The sequence below is a fragment of the Passer montanus genome, unplaced genomic scaffold, assembly GCF_014805655.1.
Source record: "Passer montanus isolate IOZ18808 unplaced genomic scaffold, ASM1480565v1 scaffold12, whole genome shotgun sequence".
In the NCBI taxonomy this organism is placed as follows: domain Eukaryota; kingdom Metazoa; phylum Chordata; class Aves; order Passeriformes; family Passeridae; genus Passer; species Passer montanus.
Genome location: NW_024358722.1, coordinates 8,047,619 through 8,067,723, shown reverse-complemented (window position 1 = coordinate 8,067,723; position 20,105 = coordinate 8,047,619). Strand labels below are relative to the sequence as shown.

At 36.3% G+C, this 20,105-nt stretch overlaps 1 protein-coding gene across 2 annotated transcripts in view; it reads right to left on the bottom strand.

Annotated features, from left to right (window-relative positions):
• SRBD1 (S1 RNA binding domain 1) overlaps positions 1–20,105 on the bottom strand; it is a 125,024-nt gene that overhangs the window by 8,895 nt on the left and 96,024 nt on the right. For both annotated transcript variants that reach the window (XM_039698021.1, XM_039698022.1), the window contains exons 19-21: positions 9,367–9,473; positions 6,709–6,885; positions 4,762–4,914 (exon numbers count right to left, since the gene is read on the bottom strand). In XM_039698021.1, coding sequence (XP_039553955.1) covers positions 4,762–4,914; positions 6,709–6,885; positions 9,367–9,473 — 437 coding nt within the window. The remainder of the gene's footprint in view (positions 1–4,761; positions 4,915–6,708; positions 6,886–9,366; positions 9,474–20,105) is intronic.

Genomic DNA, 20,105 nt, shown 5'->3' with positions numbered 1-20,105 from the left:
ATGAGATACTATGGGTCAGCTGTTACATCCATCCATGTGGAGTACAAGAAACACCAGGAATATTTGAAGTATGACTGATTGGCCTATAATGGAATATAAACAGTTATCAACACTGGTTATCAAATAGTTATAAACACCTTGCTGAAATGAGCACCAAATTGAAGTATTTTGTTTCAGTGAAGGAAAAAGTCCATGAATGAGTGCTTGCTGAATTCCTTTGGGACTTTAAATTCCTGCTGAAGATATCAAGCACTATTATCAATACACAGAACGGCAATACATGAATCTTCACTCCAAGTGACTCTGCCCAGTATGCCAAAAACTTCTCTTAAGGCATAACCAACAGTAAGCAGGACTGCCTCTACCAGGGGTCCTAAACCTAGGTAATTAGCCAAGGAAGATACTCACTTCTCTTATTCTAAGTCACAGCTTTAGATCTTTTACATTGGCAAAAATTTCTATTTCTAGGTCAGGCAAAAATACAACCTGTCTGCCAGATGCTGCAATCTGTGAGCAGCAAATACACATTTTGAGTGCCAAGCTTCTGCAAAAAGCATTTTAATGAGATTTAAATAAAAAAGTCAGCAAATGTTAAAATTCAGTCACATGAAACCAACTGCACCCAGCAGACTGATAGAACAAAGAAAAAACACTACATTTTCTTTCCAACATTTTGGTTTATAAGCATAACCTGGTTGTAACTTCTGGGGACTTCCTAAATGTTTCCTTGGTTTTCCTACCAATTCTTTAACAATACATACCAAGAAATTGGATATGCTCTACATATTGTATTAATTGTATGTAGAAGATTCTGCCATTATAAACTGGTTTTCACATACAGCCTTTTCAAAAACATAAAACATGATTCTGCTTTGCAGGAAAATGGGCTGTCTATAAAGTTTTGAGGTTTTTCTTTAGCTTTTTGGAAATTCCGAATCATAATATTTAGAGGTGTTTGAAAGCCTGATCACTGCACATGAAAAAGCCAAGCTTTGACAGTGTGGAAACCATGAACAAAAATGCTTTGGTCTTCTGCAGAGTGTGTTAAATCACTAGTAGAATATTTTCCAATTATTTTACAGAAATTGCACAGATTTTAAGTTAAGATGCTTAAATGTCATAAATCAGTCATACCAGCACCATTTGTGCCACTGTAGTAAAGATTACATCAGTGTTTCCATTATAAAAACCCTATTTTTCTAAATCAGCCCTAAAAATTGGCTCCAGGCTCAAGTTTGGCAACCAAAGTCACCACTTGGGAGTAATCCTTTTAACCATATTTTTCTTTAATGGATTGGCTTTTCAAGCTACAAAATAATCCTGAAAAAGAAAATTAGTGGTTTCAAATTTTGGTAAATTTCTATCCCTCAAAAACATTGTTTTAAAACCTGATAATTTTGCATGTCATAAATCTGCAATGTAGACTGCTGCCTTTGGGTAATTTGGCTATAAGCAGTGGATAAAAATCACCATCTTATTTAATTTAAAAATAAATGCAATTTTTCATGAAAACTTTTAATCCAATAAAACTTTCAGAAACTACTCTCTATAGCAAAATGTGGTAGGCATTGCATGAGGAAGGCCTTATGATTCACTTATGCAGCAGCTATTCCATACACTTTAATTTTCATGGTAAGAGGTATGTAATATTGGATTTTTGATCAAATCTGGTCATATTCAAGTCAATTCTGCCCTTTGGCAGCACAGATCCACCTGTGAACTTGACACACTCCCTGACAGTTCAGTGTAAGCACAGAAAAAGAATAAATACTCTGATAGCACTGGAGCCACAGAACTCATTAAGATATATTATTTAAAAAACTTTATTATTAAATGCTAATTCTAACCTACATCTAAGAGTTTCCATTTTTCTCAAGCATTTTATTTTAAGTTGTAAGAATTACCAATTAGGTTTTAAACTAGTTTAATTCTAGCATTCTAGAAAGACTTTCAGATATTAGCCAATTTCCATAAGACACCTCCAAACAACACCATGAACATGATTTGATCTTCAGGCTCTCAAAAGCTTTCTCGTGAACTTAGGTTCAGCAAAAGGGAATCACAAGCCCAGTCCCATCCACTGCCTGTCAGCAAAACTCACCAACAGCCCTGATAAGCTTTGGACTGAATCCTCCATGCAGTCTGAATTCCCGGTAAATTTTTTTTCCTAATTCATAATCAGGGAGGAAAAAAGGTTTGGAAAGCTGTTTTCGTAAGTTCTGAGAAACTTAGCAGCTCATATGCTTTTTTTGAAAAGTCATTTTAAATATATAATCATTGTTAAATTATAGCATTAGTTGCTTGAGGGGAGGATGTCTGGTTTATATTTAGCCCTTATGTCACCAGTGTCAATTTTTATTACTACACATCTTGGCTTTTGTCAGTTTGCTGCAGAGCTGTATTTTCTTTTCTCAAAACAGCTATTTGCCATGAAAAAACATTAAAGATATTTGCCCCCTTCCCCACACTGTTTTGTGATATCAAGTTGCTGCAGTCATACAATCTATACCATGAAACTCATCACCTTCATATTTAACACGCTTTCAAGGAAACAAGAGAAAAATACAAATACTGTTGTCCATAAAGTATATTCACAGAAAGCACTTGGAGACCGTTTTTACCCCCATCAAACAATGTGTAGAGGTACAAAATGTAAAAAGTAAGACAACAGAGAAAGGCAAAAGCATGAAGAAAAGACTGATATAATTAGTACAGAGAAAGATGCTATGCTTAGTTCTGGTGTTTCATTAGCAGATATTGTAATTGTTGTTTTATATTTGCTTTGTAATCAACTTATATTCTTTTGCATTAAAAACAAAACAAAAACAAAACAAAATCCTACATGGTACAATATCTATGACATGCATTTGGACCTAAATACTACATCTGAAAATTCTGCCTAGGACAGCAAAGTTTTTGGTGAGAAATAGAGAATAAAAAATAGCACTGCTGGGTATCTACTGTAAAATACTTGCATTATCCAAAGAGAAATGATGAGATAGATTAACACCAGTCTTCAGCCATTTAACACTTCTGCACCAGCTTAGAAGCAATTGAAATCTCAATCTGAAGCTGTGCACATTTTAAGACTCAGGAGGCACCTTCTGGCTGTGCAATAGGTACCAGCCCCCTTGCTGAAACATGCACAAGCCTAGGACTCAAACCACTGTCTTGGCTGAGATCAAAAAATTGTGCTCATTAATTTTTTTATTCTGTTTTTTGTTAAATAGTGCTAGTGATGGGTTCCCAGTCAAATATCAAACCACAATTATATGATTTGTGATACCTACCAATATTATACAATTTCAGCTCTATGTGAATATCTGTTCTACTCTATGCAGTAATAATCCCACTCACCACTTCATATATAAAAGTCACCTCTGCTGCTTTGGAAATAAAGTTACAATTCTTTATTTTCTGACCAACCCTTGTGAAAATATTGTAGGTAGGGGAATTATTGTAGTATTCCACCATTAACTGCACATACTTCTCTGCTCTCTAAAGCAATCTGTCCACATCAGGCTTTAAGCAAGGCTGGTAGGTAGCATTGTGACCACTTTACTAGTGTACCAGGGCTGGAAAGATAAAAACTAAAATCCAAATACATGAAATTTAAATTGAATGAAATTCAATATTGAAAATCAAAATTATTTTTGAATACCAATTTATTTTTATTTTTCACGTTGACAGAGTTACATTGAATCATGTTCAGTTAGGATGACCAAGCTGTACACTCTAAAAACCACCAAGCAAACAAGAGATCTTTACGATGACGAACCTGACTGTTTTTTTTTCCCACAGCTACACAGGGCAGGGAATTTGCAACAAATGTTGATGCATAAGGAAAAAAGGGAAATGGTCACGGTAAAGGAGAAACCAAATTATCTACACACTGCACAACTGCAACAGACTCTACCAGGAAATTGAACAGTGGGTCCTAGAATCAAGCACAAAGAAGAATGAACTGTGGCAGGGAGAGAATGGAAACAAAAGTTCTCTGCATGCCTAGCAGAAGGAAAACACGGAGATCTATGGTTAAGAAGAGAGAACAGAGTACACACTAAAGGGAAGGTGTCCTAAAAATGCAATGTCCTGTATAACTTTTTAGGTAAGAAAGTCAAGCTTTGTGAAATCAGAAATTCTGCATCTTTCTTTGAGGTTTAAAGATGGTTTTGTTTATAAAACAGGAAGCACAAGTTTGTTTGCCCAGGCATAATATTCTCAACAAAGATAATAAGAACCTTAAAGCAACTGGCTACTTGTGAAATCAACTTCAGTACTTTTTAAGAAAAGAACCTGTTCAGTAAAATTCAGTTGAAAAATAAATATGTGCCCATTTATGGTAGGAGATGTTTTTTGAAAAGCAGAGTCCAATTTCAACCAGGGCTGCTGATAGAAAAGATCACAGATTATAGCAGTATTTCAGAGGCACACATGGATTCCCAATTACTTTTTTTCTGACATACACAAAAACCATTCTCTTCCCTTAGCCACTGAGTAAAATAATCATACTATTTGTGTATTTGGGAACTTATACATCTTAATTAGATCTTACAATATCAACATTTAATTTTATAGGCCCATAGTAATGACACACGCTCACATATATCTGAAGCATACCTTCTTGAAGATAGGGGTGAAAGCTTCAAAGCAATATAAATATTCCTGTCTCAAAAGACTGAGCAGGCTGTTGTAAGAAAAATCAGAATTTTCATTTTAAATATTATGTGTCAATGGTTCAATAGCTTTCCCATCACTTACCTCATTGCAATGTTGTAAGACTCTGGATGAATGCACGTTTGGTCCAAAGGATTGGGCTGTTGTGAGGTACATGATGTTAGTTTACTCTTCTTTTTACCCAGTGCACCTGCTTTAGTCAAAAGTGCACGACTTCCAAGTTCATTTTTCTTATTACTGCCAGAAATCAAAAATAGACATGTCATTTTCAATGAAGATGATCCTGGCCCGATGTCCACACACAATACTAACTATTTTTTTTCCCCTGAAGTTCTCAAACAAAAAAATTAACAGGACACATTAAAGGCATCGAAATTACTTCTACTGGAAATGCTCCTTTCTTGTCTCTTTGGGTTTTTTTTTATCTAAATCACAAGTGGTTCCTGCTTTTGGAGGACAAAAGAGAACTCATTGAAGGACCTGAAACTAGCACTGGTATTTTGGGCTCCACTCATCAGCTGTTGAAATGCAGACACTCTTTCCTCTTTCCTTATCAATTTTTAAAACAACCACTATTTGTTAAATTACACATAAAAAGCACAAAAATTATATTATATAGCAATCGAAAGTCATGAAAATTATTAGAAAGGATAAAAATGAAACTTCCAAGTTCATTTCAAAAGCATCTGGTTATGTCACCTGGACCCACAAGAAGTGTTGTGGAGGCAGTAGTGTTAGAGCTTTACTTTGGCCTTAAAACCCATTTCTCGGGTTATACAGTGTTTCCAAGTTTTTTGGAATCTAACATCAGAATCGTGTTCCAGGAAGGTTAAAAAATCCCCAAAACAATGTTCACATTTCACCAGTGAACATTTTGGGGGAAGCCATCAACCTTTTTTCATTGGTTGTATTGCAGCATAAACTAGAGAAACTAGAATAGATCTGTACAAGGTAAGACCTATCAATCATAGAGAGCTTTGGAAGCAATTTCTTTGGTCTTCTGGAGCTTACAGCAAGCACCATTTGGCCTGCAGCCTATGCCTCCCTGCCAGATGGGCAACCAATCTGTACACCTTCCACCTGGGCAGAAAGCCAGTCCCCATGTGCCCACGTCCTGCCTGGAAGTTACGCGTGTGCCGTTCAGCCAGCAGCAACTGGGAATACAGTATTGCTTCTGAGCACTGCACTGGCTAAAACATAGCATGTGCTTCCCAGGAAAATATTTTTTTGAGAAGAGCCAATGGCAAAAGTGTGGTGATGGAGCTACTGCCATGCCCTTTCTCAGTTCTTTATATTGGAAAGAGAAATGAGAAAAGACAGGAGAAGAGAGTGTGCTAAAAAGAGCGTTTTCAGTTGCAGAAAGGTCAAGAGGAGCACTATGATGGCTGAAAGAGTAGAAGACTTGGTACAGAATCAGGGAATGAGATGACAGAGAAGAGGATAATGCACTGTTGACAAACTAGACTTGGGGAAAGGCCTCACATATTTCAGACAGAAGAGAATCACATCACACTTGCTAGGCACAGGAATATAACATAGACATAGTTTAATTTGGGCAGCTACTCAGCTTCCTCTCACCAGGTAAAGAAATGGAAACTCCAAAAATCTGCACTAGTTTACAACTGTTAATTTCTGCAGAATAATCTTTACCATATTAAATTAGTTTATTTACAGATCTCTGTATTATGCCTGAAAAACAAGATTTAAGTTTTAATATCTCAAATCACAACACTGCTGCATGACAAATTTTTTTTTTACCAATTCAGTGGCAAAATTTTTAATTAAACTTATATATTTATCAAAACCCTGACTTAGAGGACTAGGCTAACAAGCCTAGTCTATGACTATTAGTCCATGACTATTCAGGGGAAGAACTATCTTCAACCATGGATTTTAACAAGCTAATTTGTCTTTCAGAGCACAGTGGTCTAGGATTCCTTGAGTCTCAAGCATGAGTACAAAGCAGAAAAGGGGGAAGTCTTCTCATTCTATTTTAGATAATTTATTCAGAACAGTTAAAATCTCTATTACCTGCAAAAAGTCTTTATATATTCTTGATTGAATCGGATGAAGCCAGCACACTGTTGGAAGGTTTTGGGACCCAAACCTTTAACTTCTTTGAGCTGTTCTCGGTTTATAAATGGTCCGTTCTTCTCTCGCCATTCAATTATGTTTTTAGCCCTGTTAGTATTCAGTCCTGCAATGTGTCTAAGAGAGAATTTACAAAATACTTTTATTACTATTGAACAGTCACAACTGCAAGTGCTACCCATTACAATGATACACATTTCTATAGAAAATCTGGTTTATAAAACTTTAAAACAGCTAAGAAATTAGCAAATTGACTCCCATACCAAAGGCATTGTGTGAAAAAGGATCCCTTCTCTTAGTTCTGTGGAAGGAATCCACTCAAGTCAAGAAAACTTAGTACAGCAATCTGGTTCTGTACATGCCTAACTAGTAAGCCAGGGATGTGTAATTTATGATCTGTTGGCTATTTCCTTAATGCCAATTCAATTTGTCATGTCTTATGGCCTGCCCCCAGCTGCCCTATTCAGGAAACTGTGTGGGAGGAGGGTTCAGAACAGATAAAATGTTCTTGTAAGAACAGCCCCCTCTCAGCCCTTCCAGTAGTACTGAAACACCTTGCCTTGCACATGAAGGGCTCATGTCTGCTACCCAGAAGAGGGTGGATGGCAGCAGCTTGACTTCTCAAACGATTGAACTGATCCACAAAGCATGTGGAGCTCTGAGCTCTTCTTGAAATAAAAAGCAGCTGGGAACAGGCTGCATGACTTGTTCTCAGGGCAACCTGGACCTGGTCAAGAACTTACCTGTGAAGTGCAACAATGGTTAGCCAGGTTCCTTCAGGAAGCAGTGGGTTTGTAGCACGCTTTCTGTATGTACATGTGAATAAAACTTTCCGTGTGTGGAGTATGTTAATCATAAAAAGAGAGGAAAGAGCTCTCATGGGGAGTTACTCATGGCACCAGTGAAAGAAATGTACCCACTAGGCTTTATCTATCTGGTGCAATTGCTTTAAGTGAGCAGCAGCAGTGAGCTGTTTGTGGAATGAACTGATTCTAGAAAAACACCACCAGCAAACCCAGCAAGAGTCATAAAATCTCAGTGGGAAAAAAGAAAAAATCTTTCCATTATTCTCATGCTAAAGCAAAAGTTAAAAAAATAGTCCAAAGTTGATGAAGGCTCAGACTGAAACTAGAGGGACACACCTTTAACCACAGACAGAATATTAATCATTAGGAATGGAATTTTCTTCAAAAATTTCTTAGAAACATTGACAAATCCAGCTTATTTACACTGACAAAGGAATTACACAGTTGACAGAATTTTCCACTGATGATCTCAAGTCTTTCAAGCACAACGCTCTAATACTGTAGCACTGTCATTCCCTCACTGTGTACTATGTGTCAAGAAGTGTATTTGATGCATCAGAAACCACAAACAGAAAGCTCTGCTCAGGCTGCAATCTAGCTAGGGTGACAATCTCGTAAACTGGATGTCTGAAGGAAACTTAAGACTGCATCTACACAGAACAGCAGACTTGAACAATTGTAAGTCAGGTTAATTAGACCACACAAAATACTTGCACAATGTGGTTACCACCTGTAACCCTGTTTGGACAGGGTTACCCCACATTCAGTTTTGTGGAGGCACAGTAGCATCTCAGGGTGATGGTTCCTGCTGAAGTGGACAATATAGCTGTTCCTTCAGACTCAGATTATTCTATTATTCTATTCTGTTGATTCTTCCTAAAAGCTGATCTAAATCCAAAACCATGTAAGACAGAAGAAATCAGGCACTGGGCAGGGGCTGGACACACAGAGAAAGAACATGGAAGTGGAAAACCAAAAAGAATAGAAAGAGAGCCTCTTCCGAAATATGGAAAGATGTTTTTAAAAAAGATTTAAGGGGCTAAAAAATTAAAAAATAGAGCTAGCAAGAATGCAGTTTTCCTAAATTTCATACTTAATATAATTTTCATTACTGATTATGGACAGCAATATTTGGGAAGAATATGGACAGAAGATTATGGACATTCTTTTCCTTCCTTTCCTGCTACGGAGGATGACAGCAGCACTTTTGCTCTTCTGAGAGTTTGTCACCTAAACAATACTGAATTCTACACACTAAAGAGGGAATGAGCTTTTAGTTTCTAACACTGAAAAATAAAGTCCAGAACATTCTTCAAGTAAACACGGCATAACTACTTAACAAGAAACAAACAGTAAAAAGGGATAAATTTTTCAAGTTTCCCTTTAAATCTTTCCTTTTCTCCTTTCTTCGCCCAAGTTTTACAGCCCGTTCCACTTAGAAGTACCTATAAAAATACCTTCTAAGAGACAAAGTACATTTGAAAATACCTTTCTCCATGTAAAAATACATATTACTTATATCACATTTTTCTAAAATTGCGTGTTGGCTCAAAATTTTTAAATATCTGTTTTTCTCTGAAGCATAGTTTTACCCTGGAGAATCACATATATCCTTAAAACCTGACTCTTAATGATTCAGTGAAATACTGTCTCACTGTGTCATTTTTATGTAATTGGAAGTTTAACACAAGAGCCATTTGCTCCAGCTGAGCTTGAGTCAGATGGCAGACTAAACAGAGACTCTGTGATCCAGAGCCATGTAATTACTGGAATAGGAAAAAGTTTCACTCACCTTAATAGTATTTCTGAGCAGATGTTAATATCAACTCCTACAAAGCTGACACACTCTTCAACCACACTGTCCAGAGTTGCTTTGAGCAAAGTCTGTGATACATCATGCTGAGAAACAAAAATAGAGATATCTGGTTACTGAAGTATCGAAGTGTACATAAACAGGAACTGCATATAGCACTAACATCAATAAAATAGCTGCTGGAACTTAACAATATCTCATGTGAGGGTACCAGTTATAAATATGAATGGTAGAATATATTTTTCAAAATGTCCCAAATATCTCTTTGAAACATCTTTGCCATGATACAAATCTCTACAACAAAGACACACTTCACATCCCGGTATTGCTTTTTAATAACTATTTCCCTACACCTTGTAAAAACAAAACTTTATTAAAAACATGATTACTCAAAAAGAGTAATGCTTCTGATCATCCACCATGTCTTGTGTTTAATCTGACATATCTACAAAATCAGTTTATTAAAAATAAAGTAGAGACGAGATCGCAAATGCTGTACTTTTGCACCAGTACACACAGATATTTGCAAAATAGTCCCATTTATGAGCATCACACTACAGTAGAGTTATTATTTACTAAAAGAAAAAGCCACACACCATATGAAGGTGGGCAATACATAAGGTACTTATCAACCCTATGGCAACAAAATGTTTTGAATCTTGAACAGATATTTTTGGGAAGATTGGCAGGTCCTTGACCAAAGCACCACTAATGGAAATGTTCACAGTGTTTCTCCCTTTTCCCCCTAAAACAAAAATCAGTCACACTTGTCAAAGTTAAAAGTTCTCAAACTCTAAGATTTCTTTTCCTCCCAAATGTAGGCATACTTCAGTCTGTAACTGTGAGCTTCCCACACAAGCCCATCAGTGCTTAGAAGTCTGACCTGGAGGGAGAAGCCTCTCTAAATGCAGAAGCTAATTCAATCACTATGTTGGCTTAGCTTCAGGGCTCTTCTGCATCACTCATGTAAATCTGGGTTGATCTGTTGTGGTTTCACGATGCATTCATTTAGGACATCAAGCTGGATCCAAGCCAAGGCACCAAACACTTCATCCATTACTTTGTTTTATGTTCTAAGCCATTCAGATATTTTGAAGATTTCATGGTTAAATTTAACACGCCAATAGCATCAATCCCAATCCACTAAAACTAGTAGTTCATTAAGCAGTGGTTAATAACTGAGGCACTCATAAAACTTCAGGCAATGCATTTCATAGCTCCCTATTTCAGGTGATGGTAATGGGATGCATTTTCATGATGTGATATGTAATGAAGTTACTTACAAACACAAAGCTTTTATTTTGTCAATATGCCTCTTCCTATATTAATGTTGAATGCAAAACACCATGTATATGCACAAGTACTGGCATTTACACACATCCTTCGTCTCATAACCACAAAGCTTGCTTGTACACACAAAGCTTTTATTTTGTCAATATGCCTCTTCCTATATTAATGTTTACACACATCCTTGGTCTCATAACCACAAAGCTTGATTGTACAATTGGCAGACCAAACACCATTTTCTACTTACTAATGTGTTGCTACTGTAATATAATAGCTTCTTTTTTGAATAAACAGACAAACAAAAAAAACCATACCCTTAAAAGAAGTCTTATGTTTCCTTATTCTGACTTACTGAAGATGTAGCTTCTCTTAATAAGGAATATATTTCCTCCTCCTCCTGGCATCAGCCACATGATATACTAGAGCTAGAGGCTTCCAGCTCACGTGCACACTCATGCAAGAGATGCATTTATATAACACAGCACAAGAACCAAAATTAAACATTCAGAAACAACACCCACATCTTCTCTTCTTTGCCAAGTACAGCTGCCAAATACCAGGCTAGATTTTTCATTAACTACTTCACTGAGGTTCACTGGAAGATAAAGATTCTAACTTAATTTTTTTTTTTTCATTATGATGCAGGAAGTCGTAAGGAGAAAAAAAAATGCAAAAGACAATTTCCTTCTGGTCTTAGGGAAGGCTACTGAATCAAAAGTACTTGCAAGTTGATTGTGATACAGTTTCACAAGTTACATTAACAAATTCTATTAAATGCAGCAGTTCTTGGCCATCTCGGAAAAAACATCTTGTTCTAGACAACTGCCCTGAATATAGAGTCTGTGTTGAGACTGCTGCTTCCCCAAGTTTCAGATTAATTCCTTAAGATGATGATTCTTCCAGTAGGAACAACATGATTCAAAACAGTCACTGCCTCCGCAATGCCTTACAGCATAGGATGCAGCAAAGAAGGAAATCCATTAATCTGATCTAACCTTTCTAAGGAGCTCTTTGGAAGAGACTTGATTCCACAGAAGCTTTATTTCCAGCCTGCAGAAAGTGAATCAAGACAGGAATTCAGTCTACTATATTCCCCGAAAATCAGGGAATGGATCTGTCACAATCAAAAGCTAAGCATCCTAAAATATCTCTGCTAATGGAAGAAGTGCCAGTGCTCACTGAACCTCATTTTCAAATGCACCATTGGTATTTATCTAAAGACCTGAGCTTGTGATTCTAATAGTTTCTGTAAAAGTCATTAAATACAAAACACATATCTTGAAAAAAAAAACCTATAGCACTTAACTATCTCTTTCTCTTGCCAAGAAGACAAAAATTTCTCAGGTCTCTCAAAGATTACTTGCATCTTAACTTTATTTCTGTGTGAGAGTCATCATTAAAAAAAACAAAGCAAGACAGTCACAAGTTATTCTTTATTGGTCCAACACATAAGAGCCATGTGACTTGGAATGGACATGACAGCTCACATGTGAAGAAGGCACAGATAAAGTGAACAGGAAGATGTGACAGAACAGGAGAGGCATAAAACAATCCCTAAGCTACCAGCATCTCACTGAAGTAAGATACATTTAGCAAGTGAATGATGTTAAGTTGTAAAAGCCAGGAAAACCTTCCAGATGGCAAGCCTGCCTCCCACGATGTAGCTCCTGACCAAGAGGGCTTTCTTTGGCTATAATGAAGGAATTTTTGCATCCCTCTTTACACTAAAGGCACAGAGAAGTGTTACACATTTAGTTTCTAAAAGTAGTTAAAAACTTTATTATCGCAATACCACTGCCAAGACTTCCTACTGCCCAAAGATTACACTTCAGAAAGGTTTAAAGTACAGTGTGTTTTCCACTCTTCCAACAGTTTCAGTGATCTTCTCAAATATCAGAGGTTAGATGATGCTATACACTTCTGTGTACTATTTATATGCACTGGGGTGGTATCAAATGAGTCAGACACTAGAAGCACACATATACCCTGCTCCTCACTCCCTACAGCAGGTTTGTAAAGACAGGAATGATGGACTGTTGCATTAAGTGCATCAGAATAAAAACTGCACAAGTAAAGCACAAGTCTAAAATGCCAGACTGCTTTCAGAATGAGGTAATGCAGAACTTGATGCTGCACAGTCTCTGACAGCCCCTCCACATGCCACTGATCATTGCATCAGCTGATCGCCTGCAAATCCTTCCAAATAAAACACTTTCATAATAGCACTGACTCTGAATCCACCCCAAAGAATGAGGGTGTCCCTGCTAAAACTGTTCAGTGTAGCCTTTAAGCTCAGAGCCAAGCACAAAAGGTGCTATCACAGCTATGTCTGACAAGCAGGAGCACGTCCTTTGGTGTGATGTTCAAACATCATATTGAAATTACTGGCCAAATAGAAAGTTTTAGTAAAAGGATACTCAGAAATGGCTGCCATTAAAATATTCAGTGTAATAGTAGATCTGAAGTAGAAGACTTGATTTTATATTATGATCTTCAAATGGACTGATACTCCCAATTTATGGAAACTGATACCAAGAGAAGTAAAGGGCTTGCCACAAACTGTGGGATGTCCAGTGCAAAACTGCAAACTTTTTATCATCATTCTCCAGAAAACAAAGGCACCTTGCTTCACAAATAGTATCAGCAAGAACGTACACATTTGTTTGGTTTGAGCTTTTTGTGTGGAGGACTATAGAAATTAATCTGTCCTAAGAAGTGTCAGGAACTGTAACCATATTTCAGTATTTGTTTTCTAAGGAGTTACCAAGTGAGCCATGGAAGAAGATGCAGAAAATTACTTGATTAATTGAAACCACTACAGTAAAGAACTATCAATCAGTAAATGAAATCCAAACATTACATTTATCTAATACTTTTATAGAGTATCCCAAATATAATTTACATTCATGAACATGGAAGAAAATCAAGGGCAGCTATTTAGATCTGTGGTCACAGTTACTGCTCAAATTAGTCTGTGGCAAACTTGTTAAAATTACCAGAAAAAAAAATCACACATTTCAAAACAACCATTCTGCAAACCCATACTAAAACCCCTAACAATCAGTACAACTTCATTGCATATAATTTCAACAATCATGGCACAAAATGTTTACTCCTGAAGAATAGTGTTTAAGAACACCTGTCTATTATGCACAAGATAGTTCTGTTCTATCATTATGTCCCAATACTTCAGCTATCTTTTCTTGCCATATGGTACGTAACAGAGAACAAGGATTCTTCTTTCACTCAGTTTCAAAAGTTACAAACACCCACTGGAAATAATTAACATTACTAAAAACCTGTCTGTTCCTTGAGATGGTGCTCTCAACTGTAATTGAAATCCCTTTTGCAGTTTCAAAAACCTGTTGATGTACACAAAAGGAAGGCAGTATTTTAAGCAGCCTCTCAGCTCAGTTATTTCTAGCAGTGCACCAGTACAGACACTGTAAAAATACATTTGTCATCAGCTTGGCAAATATATCACGTCAAAGAGCCGGTGCTCACACGAAGCCTGGAGGCTGTACTCAGCCAATGGGCATGAGCATGGATGGTGGATCAGCACACAAACTTTGCCTGAACACCAGATCACCAGCGCTAGACTAGAATGGGCAGTTTTACTTGCAAGTAAATTACATCTCCAAGCTCTTTACCTTGGCAGCTCCAAAAGAACCCCACAATACTAAACCTCCACACAACACTAAAAATAGTACACATAATTAAAATGCATTTGGTAGTTTTTTCCTGGTTCCCTATAAAATCATACTTTCACAAAGGATGGTATGATTGCGTATGTATCTGAAAGACAAATTCTGACAGCTTAAAATTCTACTGCAACACACAGCAACTCTGAAATAATTGTTTTCCATTTACAAATATGAGTAGACACCAACATAATCAGCCTGTGCCTCATTATTACTTTAAAACGCCCAAGAGCCAAGCAAGGCACCTTCCAACACAGTCAAGCAGGAATTATTTGTATCCTGCAGAGCCTACAAATGTAGTGCAGACATGACCTAATGATGCTAGTTAGAAAGCAGTGGGGAGGGGATGAGTTCTCAAGTCTGGGCAGCAAGCTGCAGGTTGTTGACCCAGGCTCAGCATTACAGTACTATAACAAGATCAATATTCAGTTTAAATAAGACTGAGCTGTGTGCCAGACAAACTATTTTGGGTTTTGATCAAGTTATACCTCACTTGTCCTTTGAATCCAAAAGTCAGCCTTCAATTAAGTAAACACAATTTAATCTTTTTTTTCCCTGTCAAATTGAGTCCTGAAAGACTTCTAGCACTTCATAAAACATTATTTTGTTGGTACCTACTATTAACTTCTGTATCCATGAATTTTAATATTGGCATGTACGACCAGTCAACATGCCTCTTGAAAAATACTATTTTTTTTCTTTAAAGAGTGGCATAACTGTGCAAACTGAATGAGTTTTAGTAAAAGAGAAATTAGGTGGGACAACACATCCTAAGCAAAGTTCAAAAATATATTATTTTACAGAGATTCAATCCATGGCAATGTGTTTCAAAATTTAAAAAAATGGAAAAACATTACTAGTGCTGTAACCTATATACCATCAGCTTAATTGCAAATGCTTGTTACACCACAAAAGTAAAATGCATTCATGGCAAACTCTTAAGTACAGCAGGACTAAAGTAACAGAAATAGTCTAAAGAGAAGTACCTTTTCATGTCCAGAATTAGAAAAAAATTAAAAATATACCTTACACATCAGGTGGAAAAGTTGGAAAGTTCAGGATTTGGGTTTTCATCTCTAACATCCTCTGGAAAATCCCTTCCAGTCAGTGTCTAAGAAAACAAGCTTATCCATCTGATGTTTGATAAAAGGATCTGACTTCTTTTGAATTTCTTTTGATGATTATTTGTGGTTTCTCCAAATGTTATATTGTTATAGGATATATTGTTATGCTATGTACTTAACTCTGATTCATTTCTCGTTTCAAAAATCCAAATTCTGTTTATTTTAACAGCCTATTATTATTACTGAAATATCCCAGGAGAAAGAAATGGATTTAGATTTTCCAAGAAAATTATAAGAAACAAAACCAAGTCTTTCAGCTCCAACATTTTTAAAAAGGAAGAAAACAAAAATGCACGAGTTTATCATGTAAATGCTTTAAGTCAGTTGCAAATTGCTGGAATCCATCTTATATTTACTTATGCTTGTGAAAACAAGCACAGTAATACTGCCAAACTTGTTACACAAATTCAGTCCCACCACTGACACATCTTACTTCTAAATTAGCTTCTGTGACATGAACGAGTTAGCAGAAAATTATGTATACCCAAAACCATCTTCCCCTTTCCAGAGCAGGTACAAGTTTTCTCCAATGCTTATTGTTATGTGACTAAGCAGCAGCAATACAAATTTCAATTATAATCAACTACATCATTCCTGAAGATTTCAGAGGGACATTTTTGCCAATAAATAGCAAAGCAAAGATACCAATTACTACAGGTGGAAAGCCTTGCATTTCATTTTTAATCCAAACACGTATTTTGGGGCTCTTAAAGGTTTACAAATATAGGGTATGTCCTGCAAGACTACAGAAAGATAAAGGACCATCAGGACTGGAGCTTTACAGATCACACGATTGAATTCAGCTGAAGATTTTCCTGAAGATTGCTAAAGGATAAGAGAAGGAATAAAAGAAAGATTGCACTAACAGAGAAAGAAGACAGAAGTCACAAAGCCCAGGTGAGTGTGGTCACCTGTGGAACTTGGTTTAGTCTTAAGGCAGTGACCATGCACGGCCCTGCAGCAGGTGGGTGAGGAACAGCAGTTCCTGGGTATAGCTCCCACCAGCCCTACTCCAGCAAAGCCAGTCCCCAGAGGATGTGAGGAGCTTGGCAAGAGGCTACATAAATACACATGCTTCTTCCAGCTCTGCTGAAGACATGTTGGGGTTCCTCTCCATCTCTAATGAGGAATGTGATACTTGAAAAATTATTAAAAACTACAACAAAAAATATAAATTAAAGGTATTTTCTATAAAGGAAGATTAGTATAGCTGATGCATATTTTATTGTACCCTAGATGTCTCATATAAGAAAATTCTTGTTCTCACTGGTTTCCTCAAATTTAGTATGCACACTTAGTAACTGCTACATCAGGTTACTCATACCAGCAATGCACTGAGAATATATTTAATACAATGACACATCTGTTAATTCATTAGGAAAAAATGTAGATGCCAAAAAAAGACTTAGTAGTTTTTTAGTTTCACCCCACAGAATTAGTGACTATTTAGAAATAGTCAAGATACAATTAAGAAGGGGAAAAAAGTGGTTTTATTTAAGGTGACACTACCTCCTGAAAATGCTTGCTGAAAAAAAGCTTCAAGGTAATTCAACTTTGCTCAACTTCCCACCCAGGTCTCCACCTTTTTTTATGTGGATCAGCTCAAACCGAATATGCTTAAAGAACTCTTGCAAATCCTGCTGCTATCTCTTTCTCTTCTATTTGGCTCCTCCTTTACTTTGATCAGACACTCCTTCCCCCTTGATTCTCAAGCTCTTCCATAGCCTAGCTAAAAGAAAAAATGAGCTAGGAATAAAACAGAATGCAAGACACTGCCCTGTAGAAGACAGCCAAACCCAAATAAAGCAAGCTTATTTTCTCTGCTTAGTAAAAAGCAGAGAAAGTAAGTGTGATTGACATATGGCAACTCAAAAAAGCCACTCAGAGTAATGTTTACTGAATGACCCGTGGAAGACTGAAAGCTGACAGAAAACCAGGAAACATGTGGAAAAACAGAAGTTAGCTCAGTTAGCAGCAGTTATGGATTTGACAGGCAGAGTACATAAGCATCCATTGTGTCATTCACATCTTTGATAAATGAAAGCAATTTCAGCACCACTCATTACATATAACAGCAAGGTATATTTAAAGAAAAAGAATAAGTAAGCAATTGGCAAAAAAATCACTATGATATAGTAAGCTTGTGACTTTTCAGAAATGTGTTCTGCACTAAGTTTAGCAAAATTTGCATTAAAACATGTATTTAGCACTTTTCATATTACATATATAGCACTAACAAAGTGTTTGCACATAGGAGGTTGAAAAGTTGACAGGTCTCAATATTAAATTAGTTGTGCTAATGTGTCAGCACAAAAATGCTCTCAATGACAATTTTAACAAGTGAATAAGAACACAAACATTTCTGTCGTTCTCAAAACCAAGCAACATTTCAGAACCACCATCACCATTGACAGTATGTGATTGTTACTGCTAATGCAATTAGCATAATTTTAAAAAGTGAGGAATCAAAATGAGCCAGTAGAATGGCATGAACAAGAACACTACATTTACTACCCCATACATGAAAAAAGCAATTTAGTACTCTTGCAATAGACACATTTTTATTTGAATAAGTAAGATCTCAGCAGGTAGAGGGGAAAAAATACAAGCCAAAGAACACTTATTTTACCAGCATCCCTAACAAAAACTGCAATTTGTGCCCTTATAACACAGTCCTTACTTATATTCAGGATCTGGAAATTCCTTCAGCAGGCTTCTTTAAAACATTAAAAAACCCACAGTATTTGCAAATGTATAAAACAATACATAATTTTGTAGTGCAACTAATTTAGAAAAAAATGGGTTTTTAGGCTTTATTAAAATATTTATTTTTATAAAAAAATTTATGTTAGGCATACCCTAATGTAAAATCTGTAAATAATAATAGCATTACTATTACAAACTTATAAAGTTTAGAGGATACTTACCAAGTCAGAGCTTTTAACTGTTGCATATATGAATATATTCATTGCAAATCTGTAATCTGATCACAGATCACAGCATCATTCATTTTAAAAACTGACCTCTATTTCCCTTGAAAAATCTTTTATATTATAATTAATCTAAAACTTAAAATTTTACGCAAGTTTGGCAAAACATAAGAATAAACTTAGAAATTAAGTACTTCAAAAATTAAGACCTAATACTTCAGAAACTCTGAAAAACAATTTTAAACTATAAATTCTAATTATAAAAACTTTTTGTCCAAAAAGCAAATACTGGCTCAGTTTTAATAACATTTTAAAGTAGGGGGAATAGAGTTCTCTATATGTACAAACATTTAGAACTCTAAGCCAGTGTATCACTGAGAAAGAGGGTATCTAAAATCACCTCTGATTTTGCAGCACTCACCACCTGCAGATGACTTACGACTTCCAGAATAAAGGCTCCCTTGAAATCACTGGATGATGTCCCTTTACATTAATAAAGGGCAGAAGTCCAGCTGCAGTTTTATCTGTGCTTTGCAGCACTGGGAGTTAGGAGATGAGGTAGCAAATGGATCAATCAAATATTAGACAGGATTTTTCAATGTGTGTCAGATTCAGCAAATTATTAGTTACACTAAAATAATCCAGAATTTTTAAATATGAGAACATAAATTCTTATTGGGTGTTTTTTTTTTTTTTGTAGAGAATTTATATTTTAAGAACGCTGAACAACAGTTGTTCTAAATAACCCAGATTAAGGCATCAAGCTTTTGATGAATCCTTACACAAGTTAACAGTTGCTCTGATAGGAAATTAGATAACTGAGACATGTTAGATCAGCTATGGCCAATTTTCCTATTCTGGAACACACAAAGATTGGCAAAGTAGCTCAAGTGCAAGTCTTGTAGTGATTTCGAAAGCGCATGGCTGGGTAAGCTGATGCAAAGAGTGAAGCTAATTCAAATACTATTGTGATGGAGAAGACAGCTTGTCTGGAGACTTGTCATCACTAACTGGCCCAAACAACATCACCCCTCCCCTGCAAAAGGAGGTTACATGGACAGGTAATGACATTCCCAAACTGCAAATTTATCTCAAGACTGAGATATAACAGACGATGCAAGTCTTGCTCACACAAAGATTTGGCATGTACCACCCAAGGTTCAAAGGCAATTCTTGCATCCAAAGGCAATCCCACAAATACATACTTCTATGGTGGATAGACCAGTAGACTTAGAATAATAATTAGCTGTCTATATGATTGCAAAATTAAACAAAAGTTCAAGCAAAACAAAAATATGAACATCCATGAGAATAAAAGTTTAAGAAAACCACTCTACTTTTCACTCTTTAAAAACACAGGTGGTCAAGAATGTGAAGAAGAAAATGTAGCTCCTAAGAGTCTAGAAAATCTGCATGTTAGAGTAGAGCATTCTGAAAAACTCTGAACTTTTAATAAAACACCAGAAGTACTCAACTTCTTCCAAACTTTCAATGGCAGAAAATGCATAGCTGGTACTGCAGAGATACAAAGTGGTAACTTTTGGTTTTGGTGTACTTTACTCAGACTACTTTGACCTGTAGGTGACAGAACTTCTGGGAGATATATGCTTTCAGAAACAGTTCTGGTTTTGCTAGGCTATTCTAAAATTAGAATAGTAATAACCTCCCCTGCCACA